Source organism: Symphodus melops (genome assembly GCF_947650265.1).
Source record: "Symphodus melops genome assembly, chromosome: 4".
NCBI classification, from domain to species: Eukaryota; Metazoa; Chordata; class Actinopteri; order Labriformes; family Labridae; genus Symphodus; species Symphodus melops.
The window spans coordinates 16,505,940-16,524,405 of record NC_136694.1 but is presented as its reverse complement, the minus strand read 5'-3'; the positions used below and the strand labels follow the sequence as shown (position 1 = coordinate 16,524,405).

At 38.2% G+C, this 18,466-nt stretch overlaps 3 protein-coding genes across 3 annotated transcripts; all 3 read right to left on the bottom strand.

The window, feature by feature from the left end:
• Positions 1-28: 28 nt before the first annotated feature.
• Positions 29-7,278, bottom strand: uroc1 (urocanate hydratase 1). Its single transcript, XM_079342609.1, has 19 exons — positions 6,778-7,278; positions 6,177-6,307; positions 5,498-5,591; positions 5,350-5,409; positions 5,123-5,251; positions 4,965-5,026; positions 4,761-4,827; positions 4,325-4,468; positions 4,131-4,219; positions 3,357-3,419; positions 3,085-3,264; positions 2,893-2,990; positions 2,724-2,796; positions 2,385-2,574; positions 2,190-2,288; positions 1,989-2,088; positions 798-879; positions 562-661; positions 29-446 (listed from the first exon to the last, which is right to left on the bottom strand). The coding sequence occupies exons 1-19, from the start codon at positions 6,901-6,903 to the stop codon at positions 306-308; spliced, it is 2,028 nt and encodes a 675-aa protein (XP_079198735.1). The 5' UTR covers positions 6,904-7,278; the 3' UTR covers positions 29-305.
• A 139-nt stretch (positions 7,279-7,417) lies between these two features.
• On the bottom strand, positions 7,418-10,450 carry LOC306823206 (mitochondrial intermembrane space import and assembly protein 40-like). The gene is made up of 3 exons (XM_079342630.1): positions 10,225-10,450; positions 9,607-9,705; positions 7,418-9,506 (listed from the first exon to the last, which is right to left on the bottom strand). Exons 1-3 carry the CDS (start codon positions 10,244-10,246, stop codon positions 9,178-9,180), a joined length of 450 nt encoding a protein of 149 aa, XP_079198756.1. The 5' UTR covers positions 10,247-10,450; the 3' UTR covers positions 7,418-9,177.
• Positions 10,451-11,201: 751 nt separating this feature from the next.
• On the bottom strand, positions 11,202-17,501 carry LOC306823195 (protein transport protein Sec61 subunit alpha-like 1). The gene is made up of 12 exons (XM_079342613.1): positions 17,394-17,501; positions 16,610-16,677; positions 16,451-16,516; positions 15,374-15,452; positions 15,155-15,286; positions 14,966-15,075; positions 14,310-14,463; positions 14,020-14,180; positions 13,707-13,904; positions 13,377-13,568; positions 13,202-13,278; positions 11,202-12,351 (listed from the first exon to the last, which is right to left on the bottom strand). The coding sequence occupies exons 1-12, from the start codon at positions 17,398-17,400 to the stop codon at positions 12,165-12,167; spliced, it is 1,431 nt and encodes a 476-aa protein (XP_079198739.1). The 5' UTR covers positions 17,401-17,501; the 3' UTR covers positions 11,202-12,164.
• Positions 17,502-18,466: the final 965 nt, after the last annotated feature.

Genomic DNA, 18,466 nt, shown 5'->3' with positions numbered 1-18,466 from the left:
TTTAATTATGATATATGACATATGGGCGTTGTTCTGAATGCACTTTTTGTTTAATATTTGGTACTGGACATGATGAATATAAGTTTCAGGATTAAGTAATTAAAACACAGACAATGCACAATATTGCAGCCGACTTTGCATTCAATGGGTTCATGGCAAACTATGTTGAACAATCTCAGTGTGATTTCTGAAAAACACCACACAATTTCAACAACTATATAAATACAGATTAATTAATTACAGATGCAGGTATTGTTTCAGTGTGGCTGTATGTATCTGCTGTTGAACTAAGCTCAATTTCTTATTCAGCCTTGAAGTGCACGGTCCAGTATATGCTCATCCTGAACAGGAAATGGCATAGTGACCCGCAATTGCGTGTTCTCCTCCATGGTGCGCTGGATGGTGTCGTAGGCGTTGGAGTTTCCAGACCAGCATCGACGAGCCACCTACAGCAAACATAAACAGATAAGAGCAGGGCAGCTGTCCTCTGTAAAATGTTATTACATAAACAAAACTGAGGCTGGAATCTATCATGTGACTCTTCTCTTGTCACACTCTTACCCCATTGGAGACGTCCCAGTTGAGCATCAGTCTGGCTCGCTTTCCTGCTTCATCGGAGCCATCCAAAAGCAAACCAAAGCCTCCGTTCATCACTTCGCCCCTGTGGGTTTGACAAGAGATTAAAAAAAATGAACACACTGACCTGGTAATAGTGAGGTATGTTTTAATTCACTTATTGGCTTCGAATAACAATAACCATTTACACAGATTTGTTTTTTTTAACCAGCCAGCCTTACCAACCAACACCACCACCATTGTGAAGAGCGACCCATGTAGCGCCCCTGAATGCATCACCAACAAAGTTCTGGACCGCCATGTCTGAATGGAAGAGACATACATGTAGTTAAAACTATTTTTTATCAATTTAACCGATAATCAGTATTTTCATCATTAATATTAAAGTGAATCTAAGAGCTCCTTTACTTAAACTGCTATAATTATATTCAGACCTCCCCATTTTATCCTTATAGTTGCTGTCAATATTAAAATCAGCTCATAACAATCTAAGTCTCTCATTTAATGATTTAGATTTGTTACTATCTAAATTAGTCCTCATGGCAAGTCTATGCGGATGTCCTTATGCAGTATTTCATGAATGGAGTGTTTTTGATCAAGGTAGTTGGCTGTGTTGTATCTTTAAACAAACCACCGTGGTAAGTAGACCTTATTTTGGTAATTGAATGTGTTAAGAAAATGTTTGTGCATCGCTTCAATAATTAAATAATGTAATATTTTGTAATAAATGTGGCATGCCACATTAGCATTAAGTTATATTTATTGATGTGTGATTTTATCACAAAGTATTCAGTCATTGGTTTAAAGATGTTATGGCTGAATGTTGTTCCCTGTACAGTTTTAGGTGTTTATTACAATTAAGAGTAAGGTCCAGACCTACTCTCTAAATGAAGAGAGTCTGGGAGGACAGGCATTAGGATACTGAACCATCGATATCCTATCGCCTCCTCCAGCCTCTCTTTTCTCTTTAATAATAGTAGAAAGGAAATGGATGCTAAATGTAGAATGCGGCCTCTTTAATATAATGTAATTTGTAATGTAGATATTACCGTATGTGTTCTGCTGCTTACTTATGTAATGTTACAATGCATCAATAAGATTAAAGCATAAAATGATAAGTGACATGATAAGTATTACATTGTCTTCATCCTGTGTACATTTATACTTTTGGTTTTCTTTAGAGGAAAGAAAACCTCTTAATAAGTTGATAGTTTCAGGACTTTGGACTCATTTGATATGGTAAAATACATTTTCATTTTACAGTTGATAAGATTGTGTTTTTATTTTTTTGTTTTATTGTTGGCTGGTTATGCAGTTAAGAGCAGGAACCTTTTGTTCCTACCAGTCTGAAAAATGAAGATTGTCATATTGAACTGCAGTTTCAAGTTGTTTTCCTCTGCAGAAGCACATACCTGCAGAGAAGGCAGATCCATCATAAACATTGGAGGTTTCTCTGAAGGGGCTGTCTGTGCCACTGACGTCATGATGGTCTCTGCTAATAACCACAGGAGCCTGAGCAACAGAGACAATGTAAGATAACAGACCTCAATGAAAACTTGATATTAAGTATATCGCATTAACAGGAAATCTTAGCAGGCAATTTATCCTCTTACTGAGACTCTTCCATCAGCGATCGCCTGGTTTATAGCCAGAGCAATGGAGACTCTTCCTTTCTGGTCAGAGTAAAGGATCCTGGCCTGGGATCCCACAACCTAAACAAAGAAAAATACAGAGGAAGTCATCCTACAACTGCTTTGTATGACCTTATCAGATTCCCATTCAGAGAATTCAAATTCAATGCTGCTGACCATCTTGTGTTTTCCAGCCTCTCTGATCCAGCGTATGTTGTCATCGTACTGCTGTCTGATGTGATCAGTAACATTGGCACGCATTTCCTCTAAAACAGTTGCAGCAATGTTGTCTGTTACAGAAAGATCTTGAGGGTCCCCAGATGTGCATACCCAGCGAAACGGGCCAAAGCCCAAAGAGAAAATATCCCTGTGATGCAGAAGGAAGCATAGGGAACCTTTATACTACATTGCAAGAAGAACATGTTTTTGATCAAATTGTTGTTCTGCCTTTTTCAAAAGTTAAAAATGTCTATAAAAAAATCACAGCTAATATAAATATAGAAGGAAAGGTCTCACCCCATAATGTGCTGGACATAAGACGGATAACGGAATTCTGTGGCTCCTCCACCAACTTTTCCTACATCTGCGCCTGTAAAAAACCCCCCAAAAAACGTCTCTTTCAGGATTTGACTTAGATTGTATGGTTGTGAAGATATAACTTAGGTATGTAGTGATGAATACTGACCGGCTCTTTGGGCCTCTAGTAGAAATGCATTACCATAGTCCCAGAAGAACATACCAGCATCAGACAGCTTGTTGATAGCTTGTATGTGTCTACAGAGGCTGTGATTTTTTGGAAAACACATTTTATCATTTTAATAGACCCACATATATAATAAAATATAGCAGAGAAGTCAATCTGGGTTATGAGTTTTACCTTTCCTGAACCATGGTCCGAAAACGATGAGGATCAGTTGCCATGAGCTGATTGGCCTGACGGAAGCTGAGCTGAACTGGGTAGTATCCGCCATTATAAGGGTTGTGCAGGGAGGTCTGGTCTGAACCCAGATCCACCAGCAGCTCCCCTGTCCTCTCATGCTCTAACAGCAGCCTCTCCCTGATCACAAAAAACAAGGTTGCAAAAAGAAGTAAGCTGCTGACCGAGGTTTACATGTCTGTGCTGCGAAAAAGTTTTCACCTATTACTTACCATAGGTCTACAATGTTGCCATGGTAACCCAGGCTGAGGGCAGTCTTGGAGCTCTTGGCTTCTCTGCAAGAGAAAAAATGATCAAAGATACTGTATCTTACAGTAAACATGTTCCTATACATTACATTATATGTTTGTGGTTAAGGAAGCCTTTTTCCTGAATTTGAAACAGAACTAAGGTGCTGAGTTAAAGTTGGATCATTAGGGACATGGCTTATTGACTAACAGGTTCTAACTGTTTGCAACGAGGTTTTAGGCTGGAACCTCCTCTTTGTCACGTTCTATGATAAGAGAAGACGGGATTTCCAAAACAGCGATCATTCCCTTTAAACACTTTTTGTTGTCGACTAACCTAATCAGCCATTTTATGTAGCTTACATATGTTTATTTTACACTTATGGTATTTATCTTAGTATCTAACTCTCCATCAACAAATGTGTTTTCCAAAGGACTCATATTTGCCTAAGTGTGTATTTTTGTGTTTGTATTGTTGGCTGCTCATTGTCTGTCTGAAACTCTGTTACTTGTGTTGCTGCTTGTTTTGTCAAGGACACTCTTGAAAAAAAGATTTTTAATCTCAATTAGTTTTTTTCCCTGGTTAAATAAAACAAATTAAATTCTTTAAATTACCCTTTAATCAAACTTGATCACATTGGCCATACTACCCTAACCCTTAATACACAAAAGGGCTTTCAGGTTCCACAATTTTAGCACAGGCATGCAGCAATGATATTCTTTGATTTGTTTGGAAGCTGAATGTAATTTGTTAAATACCTTATGCGTTTAATGCATTGCTCAATATTGCTTGTGACCTCCATCAGCCAGCCTTGCTCATGTCTCTTTCTTAGAGGAGCGTCATCCACCTAAATGCAAACCAAATCAAGTTGACAAAACAAACTTCCTTTCATTTGGCTCCAAATAGCATTAACAGCACAGTATTAACAGGAAATGACTCAAGAGCAGCTGACCTCTGCAACCACGCCAATACAACCAGCAATCACAGCAGCTTTGGCCTGAGCTCCACTCATGCCCCCCAGGCCAGAGGTCACAAAGACACAACCCCTCAAGTCTCCTGAGCCCAGGTACCTCCGGCCAGCATTCAACACAGTCAGCTATACAGAAAGACATGAAGAAACATATTAAAACTGGAAACAACGTGTGATGTCATTATAAATTGAACTAAAGCAGTGATTCCAACCAGTTTTGTGGGCTGCAAGTAATTTAACCAAAGAGTCATTTTCTCTTCTTGAATAATTAAAGATTTCAAAGGGTGCAAAAAGATGAAAATATCCAGTCATTCACATAAAAATGTTAAGTAGTAAAAATAAGAGAAAACTCTTTAAACAATAATAATTTTCTGAGAAGCACGGTTAGATTGATATAATAATAAGAATGATCACCAACCATAGTGCCATGAACAATCCCTTGAGGGCCGATGTAGCAGTAGCTTCCTGCTGTCATTTGACCGTACCTGAAAATAGACGGAAGAAAAAACATCAACACATCTGTCTTTATCTCTTCCCCCATACAGTAATATTACATTCTTTTTGACCTGAAAAAAATAAGAAAAGCCAAATAACTCAATTTAAATCTCTGTAAAGAACTTACATCGACACACCAAGAGCAAACATCTTTTCATACTGCTCTTTGGAAGAATAATTTGGAATGACCTGGATGATTAAACCAAGTGAGAAAGTCAGCACAGCAGAATGGGAAGTATAAGGACTGAACGTTATATTTTATTAAGATTTGTGTTGGGTTGTTACCATGCCGTTAGTGATGATGGCGCGGGGTGAGGAAGGCAGGCTTGGGAACAGGCCCATTGGATGACCGCTGTACATGACCAGCGTTTGTTCGTCCGTCATCTCACTCAGGTAATGCATCACCAGGCGAAACTGTTCCCAGACACAAACAAACATTAATATTCTGGCACTCAGACTTTGTCCAATGTAAAAGAATCTTCTAGTTAAACTAAAACTAACTCTGGGCTTACCTGGGCCCAGTTACTGAACACCTGTCCATTCCCTCCATATGTGACCAGCTCCTGGGGGAACTAAAGGGCCAAGAAACATGAAGGTGTCATTGAAGCAGTGAATAAAGACCTCATACAGAGATTTAGCAAGCTTTGGTACAAGTGTCACCTGAGCAACAGCAGGGTCCAGGTTGTTCATGATCATCAGCATGATAGAGGCTGCCTGACGTGAACGGCATGGATACTGATCAATGGGACAAGCTCTGAGGAAACACAAAGACAGACACCTGTGTTGTGCAATGGAAATGACTGGACAATACAACATTAAAACAAGACAATGAACCTTGAAGCGTAAAATTAAAAGAGGACACTGTGACTTCTGAACTATTCAAGGTGAGGAAAGGTGCGTTTATTTAATTCAACCATTAAAATGTTTACCTGAACTTAAAACGTCCATACAAATAATTGGCTGAAATAGAAAAGATTAGCAGCAAAGCCACACTATGTGCCATGTTTTATTTAACATTTAGTTTATAACATTATAACTGTGTAACTCTTTCCCTTTTGAAAAATAACAACCTTGCATAAAAAGGCCTGGTATTGCCAACAAAGCATTACTAAGATCAATTCTTTGTTGTTTTTCATTTGAAAAAGTTGTATTTTTATGTTTGACAACTACGTTAACATGTTTTACCACAACACATATTTTAGTTTTAACCTTGGATCCAATTTGAAAAATTATTAACTGTCAAAATATTTCAATGCATTGTGTGCCATGTAAAAAGAAATATCAGCCAAAACACATTTAATTTTGTTTGCTGGTGTCTTTGAAGTCCTGGTTGCCTCACCTCATGCGTAGTGTGGGGCAGAAGCGGTACATGTAGATATGGCCGTACTGCCGCAGCTCTTGAGCGAATTCAGGTGCAAGTGTTGAATGGTGTGAGGGGGGAAAATACCGCAGGGCATTTCTCAGTGCCAACTAAAGGGAAGGGGAATTAAGAGCAGGCTAGTGAAACACTGAAATGCAAACCAATGTTCAAATAATACCAAATAAACATTTCTTAATCTTTTACTCTTCTTCATAACATGACAGTCAATCTCTTCTTTTATAACACCAATTAATTTTTTTAAATCAGTTTACAGTTGCAAGTTTACACAAGAACAGGTCTCCACTGTTTTTTTGTTCTAAGTTTGGACAATAAGGACCTAAGAGAATCATCTATTTTAATATTGGACAGGGCATGGGCCATCAAAGGTGATGCAACAAGTCAAGGTACACAGCATGCCATGATGACACCGTTTCTTGAACAGCAACATTTTATAGTTCTCCGTTCAAAAGAATTCATTGTAAAGGAAATTCAAATATTGTGCATGTCATATTGATAAACAATGGAGAGCCTATTGTAAACCAATATAACCAAATGCACAAAACTGTATGTATTTACTCACCCGTTCCTCCTCTGCTGTAAGGTTGGGGGTCCTGATGGGTGCATGCGGCAAACTGGGGTCTCTTCCCGGGTTAGAGGGAAGAGGGTCCAAGGGAAGACCACTGCAGATCTCCTTTAAAGAAGACATCTTGTTGTGTATCTTCTGCCAAAGACTTAAGCAGACACGTGGAGACAGAGATCACACTGGAGACAGGAGGGGGCTCCTACTGTCACTGCTGAAGGTCGTCTGTGGAGAGAGAGAGAGAGAGACTGAGGGCTGATGAAGATCTGAGGGCGATCACTCTTCAGCTCATTGTCTCATTGGCTTTTTGGTTGTTATTGTCCTTCACAGTTGACCAATGGTAGGGCAGGGAGAGAGATGGGTGTTTGGTAATTATTGATCTCTGAGAGTATTTGAAGTGGCACATGCTTCAGTGGACAAACACACCAGCAGACCTCTGACCCCTGATGCTCAGACATGTAACTAAAAAGTTGAGCAAAAGTATGTGCCAGAACCTTTGAACAGGTCAACAAATATTATGCAAATGTAGCCGAGTCCCTTTTAGGTTTTATTGGCACAACACAGATCATTTTTACAACCATGGCATGAAGGTCATCCATCTTTTACTTAAGAAGTCTACAGTCAAAGATACATGGACAACTTAAACTTCGTACTTTTTAATCAGTTCAGCATGTTCAAAAACACAACTTCATTATTTGGATGATGAGTGACAAGTTATATTGAAACTTTGTTCAAATAGGTTGAATTTTCTTTATTATTATTTAAACATTACCATGGTATTTTTATGTAAAAAGAAAAAACATGCATCTCATCCTCAAGAGATCCAATGACAGAGCTTTTTGTCTAATGGGATGAAATAAATTAGTTAACTTGCAGGATTGAATACTTTAAACCAAAATCATGGACTACATTTCTGCTAGCTCGCAGTGGTGATTTATAATCATTTAAATTATTTATACCATAAACCAGCCTTCCTGGTTTCACCAGTATTTCTCTGCGATGACTGCTCATGTGAACTGTTGATCCCAGCATGGTGGCTCTCTCTGAAAATGTAGATTTGCAATAGTTTTAGTATCTCTTACATACATAAGTAACATAAAGGTGCAAAAACAGTAACAACGAGGATATATAAAGGTTTGCAATTTATTATCGAAAAATACTTTCAACAGTATTCACTTCAAGTCACTCACAAATGGATCATCAAAGTCCAGCTGAGGTAAATGGTTAAAGTCAGGTAATAAATTAGCAGAAGAAAGGCAGTCCCACAGCACAGAGAGCAAAGGAGAATCCCATATTAGGAAGATTCAGGTTTTTTTCTGTACATTCTTCACAGCTCTGTGAATTTAACATTTTAATTGGTAACATTGTGAAAACAAACTTCAAATTTAATATGAAAATCAACAAACACACAATGATGGTGCAATAAAACATTATCACACATTTTAACAAACAGGAGAGAATTCAAATGAAAAATGCATGAGCAACATCAAACATGTTTTCATAGTAAATCCCACGCAGGAACCGACATTGTTAAAACATTTTAACTGAACTCTATACACCTTAGTGTACAAAATAAAAAATTGCTCCAATAAGCTTTTGATTTCAGAAAAGCTTTTTTAATCTTGTTTTTGCATGAATCCATGCAGTAAAAAAAAACCCTCAAAGTAACCTTTCCAGAGAACCTTTCCATTTTTTTCTTTGGTCATATGTTATTATTTAAAGTATAAACCATCCTATTAAGTGTTGAGGATTTAAAGTCCAAATGAAATGAAACGTCATCTTCTGTGTCCCACATAAACCACATCGTCAACATTCTTGTTTTATGACAAATAAAATTCCAAATGATTTTTTTCATGGCTCCACGATCCTTATATTTGCATTAATCCACAATTGCCTTCTCAATTCTGCTTTAAATGGGATTTACTTGTTTTACACATACACCTGTTGATGAGGCGACCTAACAAACATCTGAAAAGGAAAAGTGCGCTGCTCATGTGAGTTTGCTGGTCAGCTATCTAATAAGCTGCTCAGCTGCAGCGCATAAAGTAGCATGTAAACATACCCAATAAATGGCCCTGACGTAATCCTTTCTTTTTAATATGACAACATATTATCAGCAGATTGATTGTGAAGTAAAGGTGGAGGTTTGTCTACTTTGTTTCTTAGTCCTCCACTTGGACAGCCCTCTGAATTCAATAAAGCACAGATAGAACAGTATGTTTCATCTGCTTCCTACAGCATGATGAATATACTTCTGTAAAACACTCTTCCAATTTGAAAAAAAGAAAGAAAGAAGTAAACTGAAAAGAAGATATTATTTTTGCCTGCACAAAGATGACTGGAAGGGATTTCAGTTAGGTCCTAAAACCGTGTTGCTTACATCAGCCACAGGGCTGAGTATTAGCTTTCCACTGCATCATCGTTGTTTGGTTGTGCGGCGTTGGAGTCTTTTTCAGTGTCAGATGTCGATGTTTCTTGAGATGTCTGGTCCTTTTCTGATGATTTGTCGCTCGACTCCTTCTCATCCTCCTGTGGGTAGAGCTCTGGGTAGCGCTGCATACACTCCTGCATGGACCGAAACTGATCCAAACAATCAGAGCCCTTTACCTCCTCCTTACTATAGTGAAAACAGGAGAAGGCTTCCTTAAATTCAGTCCCACAGGGACCACTGGCCATCCCACCCAGGCATGGGCAGTTCCAGTTGATTTCCCCACTGGGAAGAATTAGACCTGGAATTAAGCAGATATAAATTAATGTACAGCTAATACAGCATTTCAAAACTTAGTTAGTTCCTTCCTAGTTCCTCCTTGTGATTGTACTGCTCCTTACCTCGCTCTTCATATGGGTCATTAGGATCTTCCTCTACAAGCTCAGCATTGCTGACTGAAGCATGATCCTCTTTGGTGGCGAAGATGATTCTGTCTTTTCCTGGAGTGTAACATTTTGAAGGACAGAACAAACCCATAAACAGTGAAGAAGAATATTGTGATATCAGCAGCTGATAATCGAGTCTGTATTAGCTTGTGACATGTATGTCAATAATCAAATAGTGGGGACAGATGTAATATAAAATCATTATCTCAAATATAGGTTTAACTTGCTGCTAAAAGTCCTAAATTACTTTTTAAAGATATTAGCACCGTCAAGATGTTAAAGACATACAAATAAAATCTGAACAGCGACTAAATGACTAAAATTGACTTTCAATGAAAAACTAGATCAAAAGAATCCTGACTGTCATTATGTTTGCTGGTCAAGGTTAAACACTGATGTGACAGTAAGCTGAGTACTGGTAATAATACAAACACCTATACAGGCCATACACTTATCTTACTTAGAAGCTTTTTAAAAAAAATCTTTTTAAAGGTGAAAATTTAACATTTATTTATCATTCAGAGAACATTTAACTTCAAGATTAGCTTTAGCCAGCTAGCATTGTATGGTTACCTTCCTGCCTGACCGAGCTCATGTCGTCCACATGGAACAGATTCAGCTCCTCTTATCGATGTGCAGGAGATGCTACGAGGATAATAAATCCGGTTGTCACTTGATGATTCATAACAAATTGTCAGCGCTTCTTTTCCAGCAGGTTTCACAACTATCCTTCCTCTTCTTCTTCTACTGTTCCGTTTCCGGTAGAGCAGACGCTCCAGCATTGCCGCCAACGGTGGAAAACTGCTGCAAAGGTTTTATTTATCTTCTTCAAATGGCGACTGTTATCAGGCAGAGCATTACCGCCACCTATGTATCAGTCCTTCATTATTCTATTATTGTTTAAATCCTTATTAGTCCAGATTTGTGTACTGTAGAAAGGTAAAGATATGCTTATATACTATTTTTTCTAAACCATTTGTGAAGTTTGCTTGCAGAAAAAAATAAATTTTTCACAGTTGAAGTTGCAAGTTGTAGAAAATGCCCTGAAGATCACAGTGTAATTGTTAGATTTTTCTAAGTATGTTTACTTTAAGCGCAAATATTGCTTTAAAGCTGTAGAAGTTCATGTGTCTGTAGATCTATTCAGTGCAACCATATGGAGATTATGTTCTGCTTCAAGAGTTTCTTTTAATAACAAACAAGCTAAAATAATATAATGGTTTGTAGGTTGTCTTCTTTTGTGTTGCTCTAATGCCAGTGTTTGGATGCCAGGGAAGTATATTCGTGGCTCAACACCTCCAGTGTAAAAATAACAGTTGTTTTGGGGGTCATGGGCTGAAGGTGTGGTGTTAATGGATGCTTATCGATGTGTTTGCAAAAAACCCAGTAGTGGCAGAAAAATACTAGTCAATTAAAAATGTTAACTACAAAGGCAAAATATCATCACCATACAGGTCCTGAAAAAAAATTGGTAAAAGAACAGACCCGTCTTTGAATAGAAAAGCTGCTTTCTTTTCAGTTTTCTGTGACACTTCAAATAAGACAAATGATTAAGCCTTTTGTCACAAAAGGTTTTATTGAGAATGTTTTGTATAAGTTTTTTCTGAAATGCAGAAATTTTTACATAATCAAAAGCTTTATCTTACACTTAAGACAAATACAAAGTTATTCAATTTATGGCCTATTTACACAAAATCAAAATTTGTCAGATGTGAAAAGCAATTAATGGCCAGTATGCTTAAGAGGAGAATATTTTAAAAAATAAAACAAGATCTTAAGGGGATAACAAAAGAGAACGTGACGTGTGAGTTAATACTGCATCTCCTTGGGAATGCCACACATTTAAATAGAGAGGGTGTTATTTTGAATGGTTCCTCATTTAATGGTCAACTGTCAACACAATGATTTACTTTTACTACAGTCTGACCCTCATATGAGCTCCACTTTCTCTTCTTACAAGACCCTAGTCATAAAACATCTATAAAAAGGGTCACTCATCAGAAGTCACAGAACTTCACACAGCATTTCATGGTTCAAGTACTGGTCCACACAGTCATGTAACTGGCAGGTGCACCGAAAATTAAAATAAGGATGAAAGTAGGAGTATAAAGACAACATCAAGCAGAGTATCAAGAGTTTTTTATGCACGACGCAGGCAGTTGACCTCTGTCCTTTGTACTGAGTATGCCTGCATATTGAAGCACTCTATTGTCAGTCTGGAAAAACATCCAAACTCCAAAAGGACTTCATCTCACGCACAAGAAGGATCTTGGGGATTTCAAGTCAGATAGAAAATCTGATGTCATGAAATGTCATTCTTTTTGTTAATTGGGAAGATTTGTAGAAGGAGCAACCTGCCGTGCAGCTCCCATTTCAGCTGAGATCCCCAAAGACTCCTCATCATGCTCTTGAGAGCTACAGATGCAGGGGCTTCACAAAGATGTGAAATTAACGCAAGGTTGGTGATTGTGATGGAGTTTGTAGACAGTGGGAACCTTTTTTTACATTTTCTTTTAGAAGAGCAGTGCCCCCATACTGCCTACTTCACTCTGTTCTTTTACAAAGATCTCAAAGTACTGATAGATGATGGTGACAGCCAGCAGGATACCAGTGCCAGAGCCAATGGCACCAAGGAAGTCAGCCATTACTGATAGTCCACCTATACACAGTCCACCGAAGGCAGCAGCTGTAGGAATGTACCTGGAACACAAAACATGGATTTACAGACAAATATTAAAAGAAGCTAACCAGAAGTAATAATCATAAAGAATGGAAGAAAGACACTGAACAACATCTTGAATAGTTTGATATTTTGGAAAATAAATCAACTCTTCAATTTTGTTTAGCGTTAGACCTGAACGTGGACAACTAAACTCAAGTCTGTAAATTCAATTTATACCATACAGCCAGTTAGCTTCGTATAAAGCCTGGAAACTAGAGTATCCCTGGGAAAAGAACTCCTATTTGTCAAAGTAACGCATGTTTTAGATGCACACAGCAGAGAACGAGATGCAAAGAGCTGATGAAAACCACAGTTATTACAAAACAATGTTTGATTATTGAGCTGCTGCCTACTTTTAATGACTTCAGTAGAGCTCAGTAATCGACAGTGCTGCACTTTTGCAAAAAGTCATTTTAAGTGCTTTTAAATTTTTTTTAGATGAATGACTTTAAGAGTGGTTTCGGAAACAAAATCTCATTTTAGAATAAAAATACAAGAAAAAAAAAATCAAGTAAGTAGATTCTAGCGCAAGAAGTGTTGTGAAGTTAAGCCAACACTCATACGCTTGAGTCTGGATTGTCTTATTATACAAAGTATTTAATAGTTAAAGTGTTTAAAATAGAAACGTGTGGTTGAGCATGTTCAAGTTAAGTCTTGGTAATACTACTCCAGCCATTTATTGACAAATACTAATGGAATTAGGTAAAACATGATGACGGTATGTATAGTAGATTTGATAATGAAATGGGAGTTATTTCCTATAACAAAACAGAATGCTTTAGATTATTAACAGTCATTAAACTTTCTGAATGAGAAACTTATTTTTACCTGTTCAGTTCATGAACCATTGAGGTTTCTCTGTGTCCCCTCATCACCATCTGCTGTTCCTTCAGCTGTTTGGCCACCTGGATGAAAGTCAAAGGAATCATGTTAAACGCAGTCAGTTTAGAATAAACTCCTCATGTCACCCGTTTTATACAGCGGGACAAAGACTACAACGTACATCTTTAGCAGAGGAGCCTGAAACTTCAATCCAGGTTTTGGAGAAAAAGGCACATGATCCGAGCATGAAGACAATGTAGATGACTGCGTGGACCGGGTCATCCAAAACTGAGCCAAACGACTCAGGGGGAGAGAGGTAGTAGCAGAGTCCAGCAACAGGGTAGGCACGAGCCGGACCACCTGAAGACGTGTCCTGCGAACACGACGGAAGAATAAAAGCTTTAACAGGCAAAAAAAATGGTCTAGGTCTACAAACAAGAATGAAACTTCCCAAATGAAATACATCTTTACAAACATTGTAAATAGAAACGTTGATTACACCAATACTTACAGACCAGGTACCAAGCAGATTAACCAGGAAGTTGCCACTGAAGCGTGTCGAAAGCATCTGGGAGATAACATACAAGTTGGAGACCAGAGCAGACTGGAGGATGATGGGGATGTTGGAGGTGTAGAAGAGCTTGATGGGGTAGGTGTTATATTGGCCACGGTAACGTGCCGACTTGATGGGCAGATCCACCCTGAATCCCTGTGAGACGAGGTGAAATTATCAGATGACCAACCAATGAAACTGCTAATATACTCTTATTTCATTATCTGGAAGTAGTTGGGTTTTTTTACTCAGGGAAAAGAGAGCTGCATACCTGAAAGTATATAACTACACCAAAGACGAAGACAGTGGAAATAAGATTCATGAGGTTGGGCAGGTTCTGTCTGTAGAAGGCCTCTCTCAAAGCACGCACTTTGTCTGTGCGGGTTGCCAGCAGGTGGAACAAGGCAATAATTGCTCCCTCAAACTCTGTACCTAGAAACACAGAAAGACACAGGGATGATGCACGGCTCTGTAGAGTACCACAAAGCTAAAGAATGGACTTTCTCTGTCCCCTGCTATGGCCTCAACATTTATAAATCAACCCCCTCCATAGTTCCTTACCTCTTCCAGTGTTCACTGTCGTGGGGCTGAAGGCCTTCCAAACAATCGTCTCACAGATGTTCGTGGCAATAAAGAGTGAAATCCCTGAACCAAGACCATAGCCCTTCTGAAGCAATTCATCCAGCAGCAGAACAATCATCCCAGCCACAAAGAGCTTTAGAAAAAAACACAACATGAACGTCAGCCAACAAAGCCCCGAGCTGGTGATGAGGAATTATTTTTTTTAAGTATTTGCTGAAACTGTTTTCAAAACGCTAAGCTTCAAAGAGCACATTTGAATTTCTTATATCAACTAATAAGCAAACCTGTTGGTCATGTTACTATAATGATAAAGAATGAAACATTATTGAACGTTGTGACTCGTCATAATGACAAGGTGTCGCCAAGACACTTTGAAATGATCCTGATGCATCTCTTGTTTGTGAGTTAATCAGTGGCATCGGTTCTTGTTTTCTTCATTTAAGTGAGATTTTTGGGGGGGATTTGATCATAAATCACCAATGTATCAAGAACTTTCAAACTGATATTTAAGAAATTTGGCCTTAAGCTTACTGGTTATCATCCATAATCACATGATTTTATATCCCTGTACTGAAGGGCCTTTATTTCTTCTCAAAACTTCTTTGAAAAATTACAGACAAAAATCCTGTTCTTACTTGAATGATGATGAGCAGACAGATTCCTGCACCCATCTCTGAGGGGTCTCCATACATGCCGGTCATGACGTACACAATTGCCTGTCCGATGGTGATGATCATTCCAAACACTTAAAAACAGTAACAGAGGTTAGACACGGTCCCTCTCCATGCGTTTACAGATCCTCACTTGATGAGTGCTTTTCTCACATTTCTGAGCTCCATTGAAGAGGGCTCTGTCCTTTGGTGTGTCTCCAACTTCAATGATCTTAGCTCCGGCCAGCAGCTGCATTATCAGGCCTGAGGTGACGATAGGGGAGATACCCAGCTCCATCAGGGTACCTGGAGGGCAATACGCAGGTTAGAATCATCCAGCAGGAAGGGGCCTGTGCACTTAATCTCACATTCAATCATTAGAGAAAGAAATACCTCTGTTTGAGGCCAGGATTACTCTCATCCAGTAGAATGGATCTGCAGAGTCTGACGACATAATGCCAAAGAGAGGGATCTAGAGAAAAGATTTTCACACACGGTGAGACATTGTTTCTTTGTATTTTAACAGCTTCGATGAACTTGCAAGTGTCGATGTTCTTTCAGCTTTCTACTCAAAATATAATGGAACCCAATAATGTGTGGAAATGAAACGACTGCAGGGTTTCCCTCTGTCCATATGGTGGGACGGCCTGCCCAAAACACAAACCCCACATCTCCAAATGAAAGGTGCAGGATACTTTCTTTCAGGATTTGTGTAATTTATTTGCACTTGTTTTTATTTCAGCAGAGCATGGATGTCTTCCATACGTTTAGCTGCCCTCAGCAATGAGTCTGCTCTACTGGCATGTTCCTGCCAAGGGCGACTTTTCTGCTTTGAACTCATCATACTCACTTAAACATATCTTTTTATGGTTTTGGGTTTGTTTTTTTTTTACAACCCTAGATATTCATTTTGTCTATAGCTGTCACCTGAAGAAGTAAATGTGTTCTTTTAAAGAGATTTCTCTGAAACATTTACACTGACTTTCAGTTACAGATCACGATAAACTTTATTGATCCCCCAATGGGGGAAATTTGGGTAACGATCGTCTCAACACAAACCGTTCATTTGTGCTTTTAAGTCAATATAGGGATTATCTGACCAGCCAGGAACTTTCTGCACTATCGTCCACTTTTTGTGTTAGTTTCTGGAGTTTGTCAGTTTCAACCGGACTCTTGATGTGGGTGGAACAACTCGAGCAATGAATTGGAGGAGTGACTTGAAGTTTGTGTACAGACACACAAAGGAACATTTATTGAAATTTACTAGACAATGAATATTGTCAATGTGGATTTTATACTCAAAGTAGCAGACTGTTAGAGAAATAACCAGAGTTCATGCAATTAATTAGAAAGCAAAATTATAGTATTATATTTTAAATACGATTTGTTTTTACAAATGGCAACGACAATTATTTTTTTAAAACTAATTGCAGAAATATATTATGTAACAATAGTGACGGTTCAATTTACCTGGCAACACACCAGGAAGATGAAAAGAGTTATGGCAGTCCATAATACTTTCTCCCTGAACTGGATCTGTTGGATAATCACAACATAAAAAGTTATTATAAAGAAGTAAACTAATAGCAATAATGAGACAATGATCCCACAAAAACGAGTAAAACAAACCTTTCTCTCAGGTTTCTGGATTTCTGGCAGCACTGCACAGAAAGGCTTTATCACCTCCAAGAATTTGACTGAAATAAACAAAGTGTAAGTGATCAAACTGGAGATAATAGCAGGTCAACATAATGGGCCGTGAAACAAACAAACATTAAAGTGTAAATGAAGGGAGATAAAGTGTATATGAACTAGAGATACTAGCAGGTCATCATAGTGGGACGTGGCAGTGGAGAGTGGGCGGATATAAATGAAAAGCTACAAAATTAAAGCTAATTTCACGTAGAATAAAGCTTTTGCATCGTGTGTTTGCTGGTGGGTTCGTTATATCTTGAGATATCGATTACACATATTTCTCGTAGACATTAAGGAGCTGATTTAGGATGTGCAGAGTGTGCGTGTTATGCGTCGTCATCACTAGACAGTCTGTCTTTGAATGAGAGGCTAACTAGTTAGCATCGAATATGCTCCCTAAGTACCGGCATTTTGCCTGTAAGATCTCACGAGGACGAAGCAAACCAGCCAACAAATAAACCACCTCTTTAATGTCTAATACATTCAACAATAAAAATCATATCGTGAAAGGCTCACAACGGTACAAATCAACAGTCATACCACTAGCTAGCAAACCGGGCTAAGTTAGTTAGCTTCAAACGGCAGCGCTAAAAGCGTTCACCAAGTTAACACAACATGTCAGCTCTCACTCCACAGATCTAAAATAAATATATATCAAATATTCTGTCTGCATGAATCACACATTCTAAACAAATATATGTCAAAGAATCACACTTACTGCCCATGATGTCTGAGCTGTCCTCCTCTCTTCACCTCTAATGTACAAATCTGACCACACTTCAATCTCACTACTGAGTCGCCGGGAGGAGCAGGAGGAGGAGGAGCAGGGGGAGGAGAACCTTAAGAGACACGTAACCACTACGGCCCATTATGTGCGTTCAGGTCCTATCCGACACATCGGAAAAACGAGAGTCCAAGTTTTAAAAGGTACATGAACAGCTGCTCAAGTCTAAACAACTCGGAAACTCCGATGATAATTTGGTGCGTGACTTCCCTCAAATGTCACTTTTAAAACAACAATGTTGTGACCGACAATATTCCGAACATAAATCACGTAAACACAGTGGAAGACGGAAATTTGGATCACCCGAAGAGCACCTGAATGCAGCATGAGAATATTAAAAAAAAAACCCACACCATCGATTTAAAGAAGCAAACGCTAAACTCGCCCTCTTAATGCTTGTTGGTAAATTTCATATTAGTAAGTCAAAATTCAAGTCTCACTCACTGTTCGTAGTAGCAGTAGTATTCATCCGTGAATGTAAAAAGAAATGTGCCTTTTAATTTAATCAACACAAAGAAAGATAAACATAACGTAAACCTGATTCAAGGTTTATTTAAGGAGGGGGCTGATTTAATGCATTGTATTTTTTTTTTTAAATTTGGTTTCTTCATGATTTGTAAAGAGCTTTGTCCTTGTTTTATTGTTTTTCTTAATTACCCTTAAACATTACTAAACAGTCACAAACCGAGAGAATATACATATACACTACCACAAATACATATGTTCATTTAATTTCAGTAAATATATTTAACACATGTCAAGAAAAGTTGTACCTCATTTCAGGTAAAAGTAAAACAACACAATAAATCATATTATTTTATGATAGGAAAATCATGCCTCAGTATCCCAGGTTTTGATAGCATTAGAACCTCCCATTTGTATTTTTTCCTTTTATAATAACTTGCTCTTGAAAAAAATAAGGAATCTTAATGGAAGTCAGCATAATTCAATATATGCATTTTACCAAATATTACTATAATATTAAATAACATGTTGGGATCCTCTTG

Bases quoted from the DNA above. Each gene is read 5' to 3' on its own strand.
- uroc1 (XM_079342609.1), bottom strand. From the start codon at position 6,903: ATGTCTTCTTTAAAGGAGATCTGCAGTGGTCTTCCCTTGGACCCTCTT. The intron at 5,592-6,176 runs GTGAGGCAACCA...GTGTTTCCTCAG, and splicing joins TGCCCCACACTACGCATGAG to AGCTTGTCCCATTGATCAGT. The intron at 880-1,988 runs GTATGTGCTTCT...TCTTCCATTCAG, and splicing joins TGGATCTGCCTTCTCTGCAG to ACATGGCGGTCCAGAACTTT.
- LOC306823206 (XM_079342630.1), bottom strand. From the start codon at position 10,246: ATGAGCTCGGTCAGGCAGGAAG. The intron at 9,706-10,224 runs GTAACCATACAA...GTTACACTCCAG, and splicing joins GAGCTCGGTCAGGCAGGAAG to GAAAAGACAGAATCATCTTC. The intron at 9,507-9,606 runs GTAAGGAGCAGT...GCTTAATTCCAG, and splicing joins TGACCCATATGAAGAGCGAG to GTCTAATTCTTCCCAGTGGG.
- LOC306823195 (XM_079342613.1), bottom strand. The intron at 15,287-15,373 runs GTATTTCTTTCT...ATTGCCCTCCAG, and splicing joins AATCCTGGCCTCAAACAGAG to GTACCCTGATGGAGCTGGGT. The intron at 13,905-14,019 runs GTATGCAGCTCT...CTCGTCTCACAG, and splicing joins GTGTAGTTATATACTTTCAG to GGATTCAGGGTGGATCTGCC.